This window comes from Manis javanica, chromosome 2 (genome assembly GCF_040802235.1).
Source record: "Manis javanica isolate MJ-LG chromosome 2, MJ_LKY, whole genome shotgun sequence".
NCBI classification, from domain to species: domain Eukaryota; kingdom Metazoa; phylum Chordata; class Mammalia; order Pholidota; family Manidae; genus Manis; species Manis javanica.
Genome location: NC_133157.1, coordinates 180,158,568 through 180,176,550, shown reverse-complemented (window position 1 = coordinate 180,176,550; position 17,983 = coordinate 180,158,568). Strand labels below are relative to the sequence as shown.

Here is a 17,983-nt window from a genome sequence, read left to right as displayed (position 1 = left end):
TTTTGTTTATTTTCTCGAAGAACCAGCTCTTGGTTTCATTGATTTTTGCTATTGTTTTATTCTTCTCAATTTTGTTTATTTCTTCTCTGATCTTTATTATATCCCTCCTTCTGCTGACTTTAGGCCTCATTTGTTCTTCTTTTTCCAGTTTTGATAATTGTGATGTTAGACTATTCATTTGGGATTGTTCTTCCTTCTTCAAGTGTGCCTGGATTGCTATATACTTTCCTCTTAAGACTGCTTTCGCTGCATCCCACAGAAGTTGGGGCTTAGTGTTGTTGTTGTCATTTGTTTCTATATATTCCTTGATCTCTATTTTGATTTGTTCATTGATCCATTGATTATTTAGTAGCATGTTGTTAAGCCTCCATGTGTTTGTGAGCCTTTTTGTTTTCTTTGTAGAATTTATTTCTACTTTTATACCTTTGTGATCTGAAAAATTGGTTGGTAGAATTTCAATATTTTGGAGTTTACTGAGGCTCTTTTTGTGAGCTAGTATGTGGTCTATTCTGGAGAATGTTCCATGTGCACTTGAGAAGAATGTATATCCTGTTGCTTTTGGATGTAGAGTTCTATAGATGTCTGTTAGGTCCATCTGTTCTAGGGTGTTGTTCAGTGCCTCTGTGTCCTTACTTATTTTCTGCCCGGTGGATCTCTCCTTCGGGGTGAGTGGTGTGTTGAAGTCTCCTAAAATGAATGCATTGCAGTCTATTTCCCTCTTTAGTTCTGTTAGTATTTGCTTCACATATGCTGGTGCTCCTGTATTGGGTGCATATATATTTAGAATGGTTATATCCTCTTGTTGGACTGAGCCCTTTATCATTATGTAGTATCCTTCTTTATCTCTTGTTACTTTCTTTGTTTTGAAGTCTATTTTGTCTGATATTAGTACTGCAACCCCTGCTTTCTTCTCACTGTTGTTTGCCTGAAATATGTTTTTCCATCCCTTGACTTTTAGTCTATGCTTATCTTTGGGTTTAAGGTGAGTTTCTTGTAAGCAGCATATAGATGGGTCTTGCTTTTTTATCCATTCTATTACTCTGTGTCTTTTGATTGGTGCATTAAGTCCATTTACATTTAGGGTGACTATTGAGAGATATGTACTTATTGCCATTGCAGGCTTTAGATTCGTGGTTACCAAAGGTTCAAGATTAGCTTCTTTAGTATCTTACTGCCTAACTTAGCTCGCTTATTGAGCTGTTATATACACTGTCTGGAGATTCTTTTCTTCTCTCCCTTCTTATTCCTCCTCCTCCATTCTTCATATGTTGTGTGTTTTCTTCTGTGCTCTTTTTAGGGGTGCTCCCATCTAGAGCAGTCCCTGTAGGATGCCCTGTAGAGGTGGTTTGTGGGAAGCAAATTTCCTCAGCTTTTGCTTGTCTGGGAATTGTTTAATCCCACCATCATATTTAAATGATAGTCGTGCTGGATACAGTATCCTTGGTTCAAGGCCCTTCTGTTTCATTGCATTAAGTATATCATGCCATTCTCTTCTGGCCTGTAGGGTTTCTGTCAAGAAGTCTGATGTTAGCCTGATGGGTTTTCCTTTATAGGTCACCTTTTTCTCTCTAGCTGCCTTTAAAACTCTTTCCTTGTCCTTGATCCTTGCCATTTTAATTACTATGTGTCTTGGTGTTGTTCTCCTTGGATCCTTTCTGTGGGGGTTCTGTGTAATTCCATGGTCTGTTCGATTATTTCCTCCCCCAGTTTGGGGAAGTTTTCAGCAATTATTTCTTCAAAGAGACTTTCTATCCCTTTTCCTCTTTCTTCTTCTTCTGGTATCCCTATAATATGAATATTATTCCTTTTGGCTTGGTCACATAGTTCTCTTAGTGTTGTTTCATTCCTGGAGATCCTTTTATCTCTCTCTATGTCAGCTTCTATACGTTCCTGTTCTCTGGCTTCTATTCCTTCAATGGCCTCTTGCATCTTATCCATTCTGCTTATAAATCCTTCCAGGGATTGTTTCACTTCTAAGATCTCCTTCCTGACATCTGTGATCTCCCTCCGGACTTCATCCCACTGCTCTTGCATTTTTCTCTGCATCTCATCCCATTGCTCTTGCATTTTTCTCTGCATCTCTGTCAGCATGTTCATGATTTTTATTTTGAATTCTTTTTCAGGAGGACTGGTTAGGTCTGTCTCCTTCTCAGGTGTTGTCTCTGTGATCTTTGTCTGCCTGTAGTTTTGTCTTTTCATGGTGATAGAGATAGTGTGCAGAGCTGGTACAAGTGACCGCTGGAAGAGCTTCCCTTCTTGTTGGTTTGTGGCCTTCCTCACCTGGGAGAATAGCAACCTCTAGTGGCTTGTGCTGGGCTGCTGTGTGCAGACAGGGCTTCTGCTTCCTGCCCGATTGCTATGGGGTTTATCTCCGCTGTTGCTGTGGGCGTGGTCTGGCTGGGGCTGCTCCTCCAAAATGGTGGAGCCCCATTAGACGGGGAGTGGCTGGGAGGCTATTTATTTCCACAAGGGGCCTCTGTGCTCCCTGCTTCCCAGGGGGTTAGAGTGCCCAGAGATCCCCAGATTCCCTGCCTCTGGTCTAAGTGACCTGTCCTGCCCCTTTAAGACTTCCAAAAAGCACTCTCCAAACCAAAACAACAACAGCAACAATGAGAGAGGAAACAGAAAAAAAAAAAAAAAAGAAAAAAGAAAAAACAGGTAATTTTTTTTTTTTGTCCTCAGGCGCCGGTTCCAGGCACCCACTCACTGGTCCTGCTGCCCTGCCTCCCTAGCACCAGGGTCCCTGTCCCTTCAAGGCTTCCTAAAAGCACCCGCCCACTGGTCCCGCAGGGAAAAACGCACGATACTCTTTGTCCTCAGGCGCCGGTCCCAGGCACCCGCTCACCAGTCCCGCCACCCTGCCTCCCTAGCACCGGGGTCCCTGTCCCTTTAAGGCTTCCAAAAAGCACTCGCCAAAAAGAGAAAAAAAAAGGGGGGGAAACGCACGATTTCCTCCGTCCTCAGGTGCCAGTCTCAGGCACCCGCCCACCGGTCCCACAGGGAAAAACGCGGGATATTCTTTGTCCTCAGGCGCTGGTCCCAGGCACCCACTCACCAGTCCCGCCGCCCTGCCTCCCTAGCACCAGAGTCCCTGTCCCTTTAAGGCTTCCAAAAAGCACTCGCCAAAAAGAGAAAAAAAAAGGGGAAAAACGCACGATTTCCTCCGTCCTCAAGTGCCGGTCCCAGGCACCTGCTCACTGGTCCCGCCACCCTGCCTCCCTAGCAACGGGGTCCCTGTCCCTTTAAGGCTTCCAAAAAGCACTCGCCAAAAAAAAAAAACTGCTCCGGTTTCTTTCCACCCGCCGGGAGCCGGGGGGAGGGGCATTCGGGTCCCGCCTGGCCGGGGCTTGTATCTTACCCTCTTCACAAGGCGCTGGGTTCTTGCAGGTGTGGATGTGGTCTGGATGTTGTCCTGTGTCCTGTGGTCTCTATTTTAGGAAGATTTTTCTTTGTTATATTTTCATAGCTCTATGTGTTTTGGGGAGGAGATTTCTACTGCTCTACTCACGCCGCCATCCTGGCTCCGCCTCCTTTTATCCCTATTTTTAAGATAGGGAAACTGTGTCACAGAGAAGTTAAGTTACTTGACTATAGGTACACAGCTAGTAAATAGTGGAATCAGCATTTGAACCCTAGGCAGTCTGTGTCCAGTGGATATGTTCTCAACTACTATTCTATGATATGTGTATCAGTGAGATTGAATATACTTTAGATTTTGTTTTCTTTGTTGTCATTTGTAAATGCTGTTTGGATATTATATATTGTTAACCATGTCTTGAAAATATTTTCTCACACTCTGTTACTATCTTTCACTTTGTTTTCAGTATTATTAAACCTCTTCTTATTTCCTTTGAATTTTTAGATGAGAAACTGCATCTAAACTGATTCTAGTTTTTAAATACTTGAAACAATGAGGGCAGTTTCTTTCTTTAAAGTAAACCACAGTTACTGTACAAATCAAATTGTTTGCTGCAATTCATAATTATTGCCATGTTATCATTTACTCCTAAAGTTATTATGTAGTGTTTGAGTTTTGAAAATTACTTGGCATTTCAGTTCCTCAGATATTCATTAAGCAACCATTCATTATAGGCTAACTGTTATTCTAGCACTTCTACCCTCTCTATCCTGCATCAGCAGCATTTTGCTCTTCACTGCATCTTTGCCACCAACATACAAACATGCTCCTTTTCCTCCCTCCTAAATTTAACCTTCTCTTAACCCACTTCCTTTGCCACCTACCACTCCACTAAAAAAAAACTCAGATACACCTCAGTGAGACCTATACAGGCCACTCTATTTAAAATTGCAGTCTACTCCCTCCCAGTACTCCCCATTTTATTTTCCCTATCCTACTCTATTTACTATTTCATTCAAAGCACTGTTCACCTTCTTATTAATTTTGTTCTTATGAATACTATTTCTTCTCTCATTAGAATATAAGCTCCATGAGGACAGTGCTTAAATAGCTTCTTGAGGGAGACAAAGTCATTTCAATCTGAGGCAAAGCCTGTGATAGAGAAGTCCCTGAAAATTTCAGTAAGAAGGGAAGTGATTTAAAGACATCAGCTCAAGTGAAACTTTTCCTCAGACACACTGAAAACCATTGCCCTAAAAGATCTGCACATCCATTTTTGTCTCTTTTATATCTGTGCAATATACCTGCATCATACATGTATCAGTGTGTAAGATCTTAGTAAAATAGGTAGGCTGTGCAGAAATTTAACCTGAAAGTTCTGGTATATAATCAGTCCCTTAGTATAAACATTTCTGATCAGATTAGTCTTTACTTTTCTGTTATTTACTCAGAATCTGTTGTAGATCCTATGAATAAATCACCATATTTTCATATTTAAATAACCAGTAATCCTTAATTATAGTTCTTTTTCTCTGAACAGAGCATGTGACCATCTGCGTTGTGTAGCGTGTGACTTCTGGGTAGTAAGCTACGATGACTCAGTGTGGGACAAATCATGCGATTATCTGTTTTTCAGGTATGTTTCTCAAGAACTTCACTCTGTGAAAAATGTACCAAGTACAACTTTTTCTTATTTTGCTTTAGGGTCTTTTAGTGGACTTGCCAAATTGTGTGGCCTCCATCACTTCACTATTTCTCTCATCCATCTCCTCCTTTCCATCTATCTGCCTGCTGTCAGCCTAGGTAAGGACATGTCACTTCTGGGCAAGAGTATAGCAGTAACCTCCTCACTGATTTTTCTGCCTACAGTCTCTTCTTTCAGACCTTCCTTCTGTTGCTGAGAATTAACGCATAACTCTTGTGCATGTGCCATTCTCCTGCCCAGAACTCTTCCTACAGAATCATCTCCAAATTCCTTAGTGTGGCACTTAGACACTCCACAATCCAGCCCGCATCTATCATCCATCTTTGTCTTTGCAACTTCACCAGATTTTAGCTATGTCAGAGTACCTAATGCTCCCATTCCCTGTGACTTTGTGTAAGTTCTCCATTTCCTGGGAAACCTCACCATTTTGTCTGTCCAACCATACCTGTCCCTCAGAGTACCATTCATTGTACATCTCCTCTGATTCCCTCACCACTCTCTCCACCTGGAAGTAAATTCATCCTGTGCTGTGTATCCACAGCACTCCATACCTATTATTAGTACTTTCTGTAAATTTAAAATAAAACTTAAAATATTAGCACAACATACAGAATATAACCAATAATAATGTAACATCTTGGTATGATAACAGGGGTAACCCCACTTACCCTGGCAAGGATCTACTAATGCATATTAATATCAAGTCACTATGTTGTATGTCTGAAACCAATATAACCAATAAATAATCAACTTTATTCCAATAAAATAAATAAAATCTTAGATTTATATATGTCTGCCTCCCTCCTTGTAGTAGGGATAGTGTCTTACTCATATTTTTGCAATGTATACATTCTTACACACTTAATGAATACCTAATATTTTTAAGATATTATAGAAGTTATAAAAATATGTTTGAATTATGCATTCACATTTGCAAATAAAAAAAGACCTGAAAATTAAAGTGCGCCTATCATACATTTTTGGCCCTCCAAACCTGTGCCTAAATAAAGACTGTTTTCCAGTACAAGTATTCACAATATCTTGCAGCACTCTCCAGTGACATAAAGGAAAGAGTCAGTCTTCTATACCTCTTCAGTCATCCTTCCTCATGTAAATCCTTAGAAATATCCTCTACTTGAATAGTTTTAAATTTTTTCCATCATGAACTGCTTTGAAAATCTTCTGAAAACTTTGAATCCTCTCCATACACACAAAAAAAATTCAAATATACAAATAAAGAGAAAAGTTAAAATGAGAGGTTTCCCAGTATCCAATGCAAGTAAAGTCTCCTACAGTCCCCAAACCCCAGGCCAGGTTATCACACTTGTTATCCCATAGTTGGAAAAGGTGGCTTTTAACTCTAAGTCTGTTTTGCCTTTTTAACTTCTCTAAATCCTCTGCTCTATATGACCTTCTGGTTAATCTAATGAGTGAGTAATAATTCCCATAAGTCACCAAGGTGAACCACAATTTTTATAAAACTAGTGTAAAATGATAGGATGCATGTAACATCAAAACCATCAAGCACAGGCCCTGAGTAAGCTGAGTGGTAATGCTGCCAGTACTTAATTAACTTTCCATGTCTCAGGTTATCAGCACCAGTTGGGTTTACTCAAGGCAGCCTGGTTTTAAAAAAATGTATACATTTAAATAAAACAATGAGACCTAGATTTATTATACTATTAAAAATAACAATACTTGTTGTCTTTCTACAGTACACTAAACACAATATAACAAGCAAATAATAATAAGGAGTTGTTATTTATATCAATAGAACAAATCTTCTCAGCCCTCTAGATGCTTAGGAATATTTGAGAGGTGAAAAAATGGAACAAATAAAATATATCACCATCATCAGGATATAAATCATGATACATTTTTATTTTGTAGAACTTACTAGCGTTTCTTTTTCAAACAAACAATATTCAGTGCCTGATCTATGGCATTCTTAGATATTGGGCTCATGAGAGGAATAGGACCCAATTTCTGCTCTCAACTAATTTACAGTTTTGGGAGGGAGAGACGTAATGTAATAATATCAAGTGACAAATGTGACAGTGGAGATAAGTTAAAAGAAAGAGGGGAATCATGGGGCAAAGTAATTACACTCCATCAGAGTCTAAAAGAATAAGAGTTTGCCTAGCAAACAAGACAAACACTGGTTTTCTTTTAGGAGGTATTTTTAAAGACACAGGTGAAACCATGTGACATGTTTGGGGACTTACAAGTAGTTTGGATTGTGTAAAGTGTTGGATACAAGGGCAAGAGATGGCAAGAGGTGAGTGGAGAAGAGAGAGAATAAAAAGAGCAGAGCCAGGAAAGCAATAAAGGAATTTGGGCTTAATTCTTGGGCTGTGGAGGGGAGAGATCTGAATAGAGTTGAACTTTTCAAAGATAACTGCTGTAGGGAACCAGGCCAGTTTAGAATCATCAGGATTAATGGAGGCTGTGTGATAATCCAGTGGGCAAGAAATGACGATCTGAATCATGGCAGTGAGGAGAATAGAGAGGAGTAGATGCATTTGAGAGAGATTTGTCATGCCTGTGGAAGGTGAGACAAATATCTAGGATGAGTCCTAGGCTTCTGTCTAGATGAATATACTCTCCATTGATGGAGGCAATTTATTAATTGCCTTCCTTCAGGATTTGAAGAGACTCTTCATTTATGGGAGCTGTTGAAACTGTAGCTCTGAAGCAGTGTAATCTGAAAGTGGTAGTTGAAACCATGAGATCAGACGGTATCAGGAAGGCAACTTAGAAGCCTGCCAGTGAGTGCAGAGTTAAGGAGTCATTTAGTTAAGATAAGACACACTTTGATGTTTGTATTTTGAGGGGTAGCGAAGACATGGGAGGGGCAGGGTATGTGAGTAACAATGTCCTTAGAGGCTTTGGGGTCTAGAGTAATGATGGAAGGTGAGCCTTGGATAGGAAGAGGAAGCTAACCCTCTGTGTCTGGGTTGAAGGAGGTGAGATACTGGCATGTTCAGAGGGAAAGCTGGGAAATGGAAGGCTTTTCACATCTGATGGCCTGGCTTTGTGACTGAGGATGTGATCTGCTGTAAGTAAAGGACCAGAATGGTAGATGAAGCACTTGAGGAGGGTGGGAATTATCACTGAGGGAAACCAGAAGTAGGTGATGACTGGAGGCAAGTTAAAAGGTTTGCAGAATGCCATTGAATGCCCAGCAGAACATGGGGAGCCAGTTATTTTCAGTAGTCTCATTCTGCACATTGGTTAGTGAAACTGTGTGGTTGTTTTATTGTCCTTAACAGATGAGAGAAATAAGTAGATCCTAGCTTTGACAAATTCTAGAATTTTCTAAAGAAGTATAAGCTATACTTGACCATTGTGCCATAATAGCTAAATAAAATGCTTCTATTTTCCTAGTAAAGCATTGTTTTCTTCATGGAAAATAATGAAATTATTTTTCTTTCTAAGCTTTTACAGTACATGCTTCTTTAAAAATGCATTAAATGAGTTCTTGGTTATTCATGATTCTTACTCTTAAATCACTAATTAAGCATTCAATCAAGTATTAAATGTTAAGTTTGTCAAAATATATTGGTATTCATTTAACCATTTAGTTTTCATTAAACACATTTTAGTTTTGTGGAGTTTTTTCTTCCTGATAAAACTCAGATTACTCATTTCACCCCTAGTTCACTATAACCTTAGCTAAGTAAGTCACTTAGATGATCAGGGTCTCAGTTTCCTGCACCCAGACAGTCGGCTGGGAAAATCTCTCAGGTTTTGTTAGGTTCTGACCTTCTAAATTATGCCTGGATTGTGTACAATACAGTATTGTGTGTGCTGGTGCCCATTGGCCACCAGAGGGCACTTGGTAGCCTGCCTCTAGTGCAGTGACATCAAAAGTAGCAAACAGCACTGCATGTTGTTTTAGTATTAATAATCGTATTTTATCTTTTTACTTTGTTTTTGTCATCCTTTCATTTTGAATTTTTCCATTTCTCTTCTGCCACAGAATAGTTACATAAATTCAGTACATGGATTATCATGCAAATTGTAATTGATTTTTAATTAATTAAACTTAAATTAATTTCTCTAGTCTTTTTTTATAGTAGCAGTCAAGTCAGGTGGTTATCATATTTTATGATGGTCCTGCTCATTTATTGAACTGTTTTAACGTTATTGATATTTAATGCAGGAGAGGCATTTATTTTGTTATTGACGGTATAGGTAAACAAGCCTACCATTAAAACAAATGAAAGATACACTATCAGTTAAATGCATAAAAATAACACTTTTGCTCTATTAATGAAAAATTGTTATCATTCCCCACCAGAAGCCTATTGATCTTTATGCCTCTTCTACACTCTCCATTTGCCATGTTGCAGGTGTTTAGAATACAGTATAAGTGACTATCTGAGGTAGATGAACCATCACCCTTCTCACCCTATTCTCCTATCATGTCATCCCTGATAGGACAAATCAGCAATTCTTCAGCCTTTTAGGTCACTGTGTCCTAATAAACAGACCTAGAGGATTGCCATTAAAAAGTACTAGATACTGAGGAAGTACCGTGTGCAAGAACACAGAAGCATGAGGAGACCAAGATGGTTTAATGTTCAGGTATTATAAAGAGAGGAAAATGAAGCAATTATAACTGCTTTTTAAGCTTGTTAAGCACCAAACAAAATGACTATGCTAAAACCTTCATGTTTTACTAATAGGAACAACATGCCAGAATTCCACAAATTAAAAACAAAGTTGGTAAAGAAGAAAGGAACACGGGCATATGCCTGCCAGTGTAGCTGGAGAACTGTTGAGGAGCTCACTGACCTTCAGACTGATCATCAGCTTCGTTGGGTTTGCGGTAAACATTAAGAATGCAGACTTTTCACATTCAGCCAAATGCATCCGTGAGAGCAGTCTCCATTACTCATCATAATATTTAGGTAAAGGTACACAGCAGTATCATGCCCTGTGGAAAAAGACAGGAAACTTCATTTAATGACTACAAATTTTCAAAGACCAAATGGACTTGGGAAAATAATGTGCTTTAACATTTTGAAACTACTTCTTTTTGATGTATGGACATTTCACTTAGTAAGGTAACAAATTATACAAATACCTTAGTAAGGTGTCCAAATTCTTCCTTGCTAGCCTATCTTTTGTTAAATGGAAGTTCAGTTATGGAATTTCACACAGACATACAGCCATTCATTAGCAACTGCAGTATTACTGACTGCTAATACACTTTGCATGAACATTCCTCTTGATAGCATTTAAAGGGGATAAAGCAGCCAGTGCAGAGGGGTCTTTGAGGAGTTATACAACTCCTTCATTCAGAGCTCTTGTTGCCAAAGATCATAATTTAGACATGGCAGAAACCATGTGATCAATGGCTAACTGAAGGGCTTTCAGGAGTACAAGTAATATGGTAAATGAAAACACTGCCTATATTTGATCTTTCCTCGCCCACTCAAAGTGATATTATGCATAATAGAATATGTATTACCAGTTTTAGATCATTTCTCCTCCTCTTGTTCAGTTAGATATCAAAAGTATTTGGTAAATATCCATTTATATATAAAAAATTTAGATGCACCAAAATCTCAAGGAAAAATCCTAATACAAACATGTCATTGTTGGATTTTCCAGGTACTTTCTAACCTTTAATGCCTAAAACTCCATCAAGTAAAGTGCACAACAAGTAAGGTATTTTCTCAGGCAACCTGTTAATTTTTCTGGCAGGATCAGGTTGACATATTGTTTATTAGACAAGTGCATTTTAATGAAATAAAGCATAGCTGAACCAGCAGGTAGCCTGTTGGGCTCCTTGACATCACTGAGACTTGAGCCCTGCAGTAGCACATTCAGGAAATCAGTTACCTCCAAACTGCCAGCTCTCAGCCCCACTGAGAGTCTGGGGTTTTCCAATCCACCAAAAGCTCTTTAGCACATGTGTCTAATATATAGTTCAAATGTGTGGCACAAGGCATGCTGGAAGGGAGTAACTGGAGCAAAGTTATGATCTTCTTAAACTTACCTGAATCCATACCAGCCACCCTGCTTAGGCAAAGAAGAAAGAACTAGTCATTACAATCCCTTTACCAACCATGACACCTCTGCATATGTGTAATACTTACCTCTAGTAAGTCTCCCAATGCAACAGAACAAATCTCACAGTGGCAGATGCTCCTTTTTGTATTAAGAATATGTTTATGATCTTTCAATACAAATTATTTTACTCCCTAAAGTTTTATTGCAGTATAATTGTATCAGAAACATAGAGGGATTTGAAGTCCCCTGTTCCAAAAAATAGAGCAATAAGCACATTCAGAACCCCATGGAATTTGGCACATTAGTCATAATGGTAATGTTTTCTCTTGTATTAATTTATCATAACTGTCTTAGCTTGGATACATTGCCCATGTTTGGCATTCCATAATATAATAATTATAATAATTCCCCAAAGTCAGAAATGTATACATGAGTTCACATTTTTTGGCAATTTACTTTATAAGCTTTTTAATGCTGTACAACTTTTAATCTAAAATATAGAAAGAACATTATGTTCAAATATAAATAGATAAATTGTTACCAGTTGTAATTTAAACCAAAATACAATTATTTTAGTAGTAGAAGAAAAGCATAGTTTCTACTGCACTATACTTTTTAAATACAAAGTCAATAAAACTTTCAAGATGTTCTGCCTATTTTCACCATTGGTAAGTTTCTACTTTAGCAAGTATCTACTTTTTGTCAAGCTAAGTAGCTACTTTCTTTGAACTCTGTTATACTCTTAGACCCTTATCCTACCTAGAAATGAACAAATAATAAACAGCTTTACTCTGTATTTAATTTTTTTACTTTATAGTAAAATACTCATATGGGGATTAATTTGAAACAGTTTTGATAATTTGTTTTTAAATGTCAACAAAAATGTTTCTAACCATCCTGCTGAACAAAGTATTTATTTATTTACATTGGGGAGAAACGTGCCACAGGTTTAAATGTGTGTGTTCACGTGTGTGTCCATGCATGTGTGTACATGTGTGTAAAAGAGCACAGATATTTAAAGGAACAGGTCCAGGTGAAGGGAAAAACAAGCTGTTGGTATGATGATATAGGTGATAGATGTCCAAACCCTATATGTTGATTTAATAAACTTAGCACCCTTCTTTTCTTGGGCCAAAGAAATGGCATCAGACTATGATTTTGAATTGCTTTCCCTAAACCTTTTTCTTACAGATCAGATGTTTTTTTTAAATGTGGAATGAAACTGTGTTGATATCCAGTAAGTACTGTCTTGAAGTTGAGCAGTAACTTTTAAATCCTGATTTTTCTCAGTTGTTATGTTTTAAAAATTCCTATCAGCCAACATACTATTCCTAGTCATCAACTTTAGATATTGTTTAAAATAGTTCTTGAAGGGAAGAAAAAATTTTTAATACACAATCAAAGAACCTTGTGTTCTTTTAGAAGATTGCATAGGATATATAGATGTGCATGTGGTTAATAACTGTCTCCAGGGTTTCCCCAAATGCTTTGAGATAATGGGTGACAATATGAAGTGTTACAAAATTCAAGCTGAGAGTCATGTACCTTGAAAAGTTATTTAACTTTCTGGGCTTAATTTGCCTCATCTAGCTGCATGGTGGTATCTCCTTTGTAAGCTTGTTAGAAAGATTAAATTATATAACACAGGAAAAGTGAGTAGCATAGTGTTTAGTTCAGAATACGTACTTAGTAAGTCTTCTCACTTTTTTTCTTCTGAAAGAATTACTAAGTTAAAGTAATAATGCAGGATGTTTCATACAGCAAAGCATTTGACCACATTTATTCTTTCCTTCCCTAAACATTCCTTATGAGAAAAGAAGCTATCAATTTTATATTATAACTAGTAAATATAAACATGGCCTGCTTTATTTTTATATAACTTAAAACTACAACTTTCAAAAACAGAACAAAAGCTCTCACCCTACCCTTATCTTCCTGTGTGGTCTAAGCCTAACTGATCATCACTGATTCCAGGCCTTTCACAGTATCTTTTCAGCTTCATCTGCCTCTGCCTCCCTCCTCTTCCGACCATGCATACATCCTACCCACTGTTCCTTCGATACACCTAGTATTTCACCGCCTTCCTGATGTTCCTACTCTCCCTCATCTAAGCCTATCAAAGTCTGGCTCATTTTTCAAAGCCTGTATCTTGTATACCAGTGTTCTCAGAGTGTTGTCCACTCTCAGGGGAGTCGCCGAGAGTCTTCCAGGTTGTCCACCTGTTAAGCCTATTTTCCTAACACTAAGACATTAATTTCCATAGGTAAACCTGCTAGCACCCTACCTAACATGATTCGAAGCAAGTGGTCCCATGCACTTACAGCAGGAAAAGCCAGTTTAACTTAATGGCCTCGATAAAGGCAGTAAAATTACAAATTTTATTAATCTCAGCCTTCAAGAATATCTTTTTAATATTCTGTGTGACTAACTGGGAAGTACACAGGAAGCCCTTGTGCAGTTGAGTTGTGAGCTGTACAAACCACTTTTTCGTGGAATCCATTTTTGCTTGGAAGACCAACTAAAAATGGCTATTCAGATGGATATTTGGCCCTCCTTTTTCGAAAAAATTCACCAAGTGAGTGACCTCCAGGAAAATAACTGACAGTATTTGTTGCCAATGACAAAATTCAAGTCTTCAAGCAAAAATCAGAATTTTTGAAAATCTGTGTCCACTACTATGAGCATGACATCTTCCTCAGTACATAAAGCCTTCCTCATCAGACCAGTGTTGATAGGAACAAGTGATTCTTTTCCAATACTGTGTAATGAAATGTGACAATATTTAGAGATCTGTATAATTCAGCAAACCAATATTGCCCAATGACCAATGCATGATATTACAAAACTATGCATTTAAAGTCCAAGATAGACCAATGGATTTTAATTCAACATAGTATTCCAAGTTCACTGATCCAATTTCAGTTTCCACATTGAAACTAAAGAAATGCACTTGTCGACTTTTGATGTACTGAAGAATAGCCACAATTATCTAAGAAGACTGTTAAAATACTCTTCTCTTTTCCAAGTACATTGCCTGCCTGCACAAGGCCGAACTTTCTTCTAAGGCTTCAGCCAAAACAAGGTCTCAAGAGAGTGAAAGCAGCAGTAGATATGAGAACCCAGCTGCCTCTGTTAACTCAGAGATTAAAGAGATTGGCAGAAACATAAAACAAATGCCACCTTTCTCACTCTATTTGTTGTGGAAAATCAAGTTATTTTGATCAAGATTTGACAACATGTAATGGGTTATTTCTAAGTTCGATAGTTTTTAGTCTCAGGTTTAATTTCTAATATGAATAGCCTAATATGAACCACAAAAACCAAGCTCTTGGGGGTTCACAATCATTTTTAAGAGTGTAAAGGGGGGGACGGAGCCAGGATGGCGGCGTGAGTAGAGCAGTGGAAATCTCCTCCCAAAAACACATAGAGCTATGAAAATATAACAAAGAAAAATCTTCCTAAAATAGAGACCACAGGACACAGGACAACATCCAGACCACATCCACACCTGCAAGAACCCAGCGCCTTGCAAAGGGGGTAAGATACAAGCCGTGGCCCGGCAGGACCGGAGCGCCCCTCCCCCCAGCTCCCGGGGGGTGGAAAGAAACCGGAGCGGTCTTTTTTTTGGCGAGTGCTTTTTGGAAGCCTTAAAGGGACAAGGACACTGTTGCTAGGGAGGCAGGGTGGCGGGACCGGTGAGCGGGTGCCTGGGATCGGCGCCTGAGGACAAAGAATATCCCGTATTTTTCCCTGCGGGACCGGTGGGCGGGTGCCTAAGACCGGCGCCTGAGGAGGGAGGAAATTGTGCGTTTATCCCCTTTTTTTTTCTCTTTTTGGTGAATGCTTTTTGGAAGCCTTAAAGGGACAGGGACCCTGGTGCTAGGGAGGCAGGGTGGCGGGACTGGTGAGCGGGTGCCTGGGACCAGCGCCTGAGGACAAAGAATATCGCACGTTTTTCCCTGCGGGACCGGTGGGAGGGTGCTTTTTGGAAGTGTTGAAGGGACAGGGACGCTGGGGCTGGGGAGACAGGGCAGCAGGACCAGTGAGCGGGTGCCTGGGACCAGCGCCTGAGGACAAAAAAAAAATTGCATGTTTATTCCTTTTTTTTTTTTTTTTTTTTCTGTTCCCTCTCTCATTGTTGCTGTTGTTGTTTTGGTTTGGAGAGTGCTTTTTGGAAGTCTTAAAGGGGCAGGAGAGGTCACTTAGACCAGAGACAAGGAATCTGGGGATCTCTGGGCACTCTAACCCCCTGGGCAGCAGGGAGCACAGAGGCCCCTTATGGAGATAAATAGCCTCCCGGCCACTCCCCGTCTAATGGGGCTCCACCATTTTGGAGGAGCAGCCCCAGCCAGACCACGCCCACAGCAACAGCGGAGATAAACCCCATAGCAATCCGGCAGGAAGCAGAAGCCCTGTCTGCACACAGCTGCCCAGCACAAGCCACCAGAGGTCGCTATTCTCCCAGGAGAGGAAGGCCACAAACCAACAAGAAGGGAAGCTCTTCCAGCGGTCACTTGTACCAGCTCTGCAAACTATCTCTATCACCATGAAAAGGCAAAACTACAGACAGACAAACACCACAGAGACAACACCTGAGAAGGAGACAGACCTAACCAGTCCTCCTGAAAAAGAATTCAAAATAAAAATCATGAACATGCTGACAGAGATGCAGAGAAAAATGCAAGAGCAATGGGATGAGATGCAGAGAAAAATGCAAGAGCAGTGGGATGAAGTCCGGAGGGAGATCACAGATGTCAGGAAGGAGATCACAGAACTGAAACAATCACTGGAAGGATTTATAAGCAGAATGGGTAAGATGCAAGAGGCCATTGAAGGAATAGAAACCAGAGAACAGGAACGTATAGAAGCCAGAGAACAGGAACGTATAGAAGCTGACATAGAGAGAGATAAAAGGATCTCCAGGAATGAAACAACACTAAGAGAACTATGTGACCAAGCCAAAAGGAATAATATTCATATTATAGGGATACCAGAAGAAGAAGAAAGAGGAAAAGGGATAGAAAGTCTCTTTGAAGAAATAATGGCTGAAAACTTCCCCAAACTGGGGGAGGAAATAATCGAACAGACCATGGAATTACACAGAACCCCCAACAGAAAGGATCCAAGGAGGACAACACCAAGACACATAGTAATTAAAATGGCAAGGATCAAGGACAAGGAAAGAGTTTTAAAGGCAGCTAGAGAGAAAAAGGTCACCTATAAAGGAAAACCAATCAGGCTAACATCAGACTTCTCAACAGAAACCCTACAGGCCAGAAGAGAATGGCATGATATACTTAATGCAATGAAACAGAAGGGCCTTGAACCAAGGATACTGTATCCAGCACGACTATCATTTAAATATGATGGTGGGATTAAACAATTCCCAGACAAGCAAAAGCTGAGGAAATTTGCTTCCCACAAACCACCTCTACAGGGCATCCTACAGGGACTGCTCTAGATGGGAGCACCCCTAAAAAGAGCACAGAAGAAAACACACAACATATGAAGAATAGAGGAGGAGGAATAAGAAGGGAGAGAAGAAAAGAATCTCCAGACAGTGTATATAACAGCTCAATAAGCGAGCTAAGTTAGGCAGTAAGATACTAAAGAAGCTAACCTTGAACCTTTGGTAACCACGAATCTAAAGCCTGCAATGGCAATAAGTACATACCTCTCAATAGTCACCCTAAATGTAAATGGACTTAATGCACCAATCAAAAGACACAGAGTAATAGAATGGATAAAAAAGCAAGATCCATCTATATGCTGCTTACAAGAAACTCACCTTAAACCCAAAGATAAGCATAGACTAAAAGTCAAGGGATGGAAAAACATATTTCAGGCAAACAACAGTGAGAAGAAAGCAGGGGTTGCAGTACTAATATCAGACAAAATAGACTTCAAAACAAAGAAAGTAACAAGAGATAAAGAAGGATACTACATAATGATAAAGGGCTTAGTCCAACAAGAGGATATAACCATTCTAAATATATATGCACCCAATACAGGAGCACCAGCATATGTGAAGCAAATACTAACAGAACTAAAGAGGGAAATAGACTGCAATGCATTCATTTTAGGAGACTTCAACACACCACTCACCCCGAAGGATAGATCCACCGGGCAGAAATAAGTAAGGACACGCAGGCACTGAACAACACACTAGAATAGATGGACCTAACAGACATCTATAGAACTCTACATCCAAAAGCAACAGGATATACATTCTTCTCAAGTGCACATGGAACATTCTCCAGAATAGACCACATACTAGCTCACAAAAAGAGCCTCAGTAAACTCCAAAATATTGAAATTCTACCAACCAATTTTTCAGACCACAAAGGTATAAAAGTAGAAATAAATTCTACAAAGAAAGCAAAAAGGCTCACAAACACATGGAGGCTTAACAACATGCTACTAAATAATCAATGGATCAATAAACAAATCAAAATAGAGATCAAGGAATATATAGAAACAAATGACAACAACAACACTAAGCCCCAACTTCTGTGGGACGCAGCGAAAGCAGTCTTAAGAGGAAAGTACATAGCAATCCAGGCACACTTGAAGAAGGAAGAACAATCCCAAATGAATAGTCTAACATCACAATTATCAAAACTGGAAAAAGAAGAACAAATGAGGCCTAAAGTCAGCAGAAGGAGGGACATAATAAAGATCAGAGAAGAAATAAACAAAATTGAGAAGAATAAAACAAGAGCAAAAATCAACGAAACCAAGAGCTGGTTCTTTGAGAAAATAAACAAAATAGATAAGCCTCTAGCCCAACTTATTAAGAGAAAAAGAGAATCAACACAAATCAACATAATCAGAAATGAGAATGGAAAAATCACGACAGACTCCACAGAAATACAAAGAATTATTAAAGACTACTA

The 17,983-nt window shown here is 39.3% G+C and overlaps 1 protein-coding gene across 1 annotated transcript in view; it reads left to right on the top strand.

Moving 5' to 3' along the window:
* CFAP418 (cilia and flagella associated protein 418) overlaps positions 1-11,883 on the top strand; it is a 30,943-nt gene extending 19,060 nt beyond the window's left edge. The window contains exons 5-6 of the mRNA XM_036995743.2: positions 4,899-4,994; positions 9,755-11,883. Of these exons, the coding sequence (XP_036851638.1) occupies positions 4,899-4,994; positions 9,755-9,908 (250 nt within the window). The 3' untranslated portion in view covers positions 9,909-11,883. The remainder of the gene's footprint in view (positions 1-4,898; positions 4,995-9,754) is intronic.
* Positions 11,884-17,983: the final 6,100 nt, after the last annotated feature.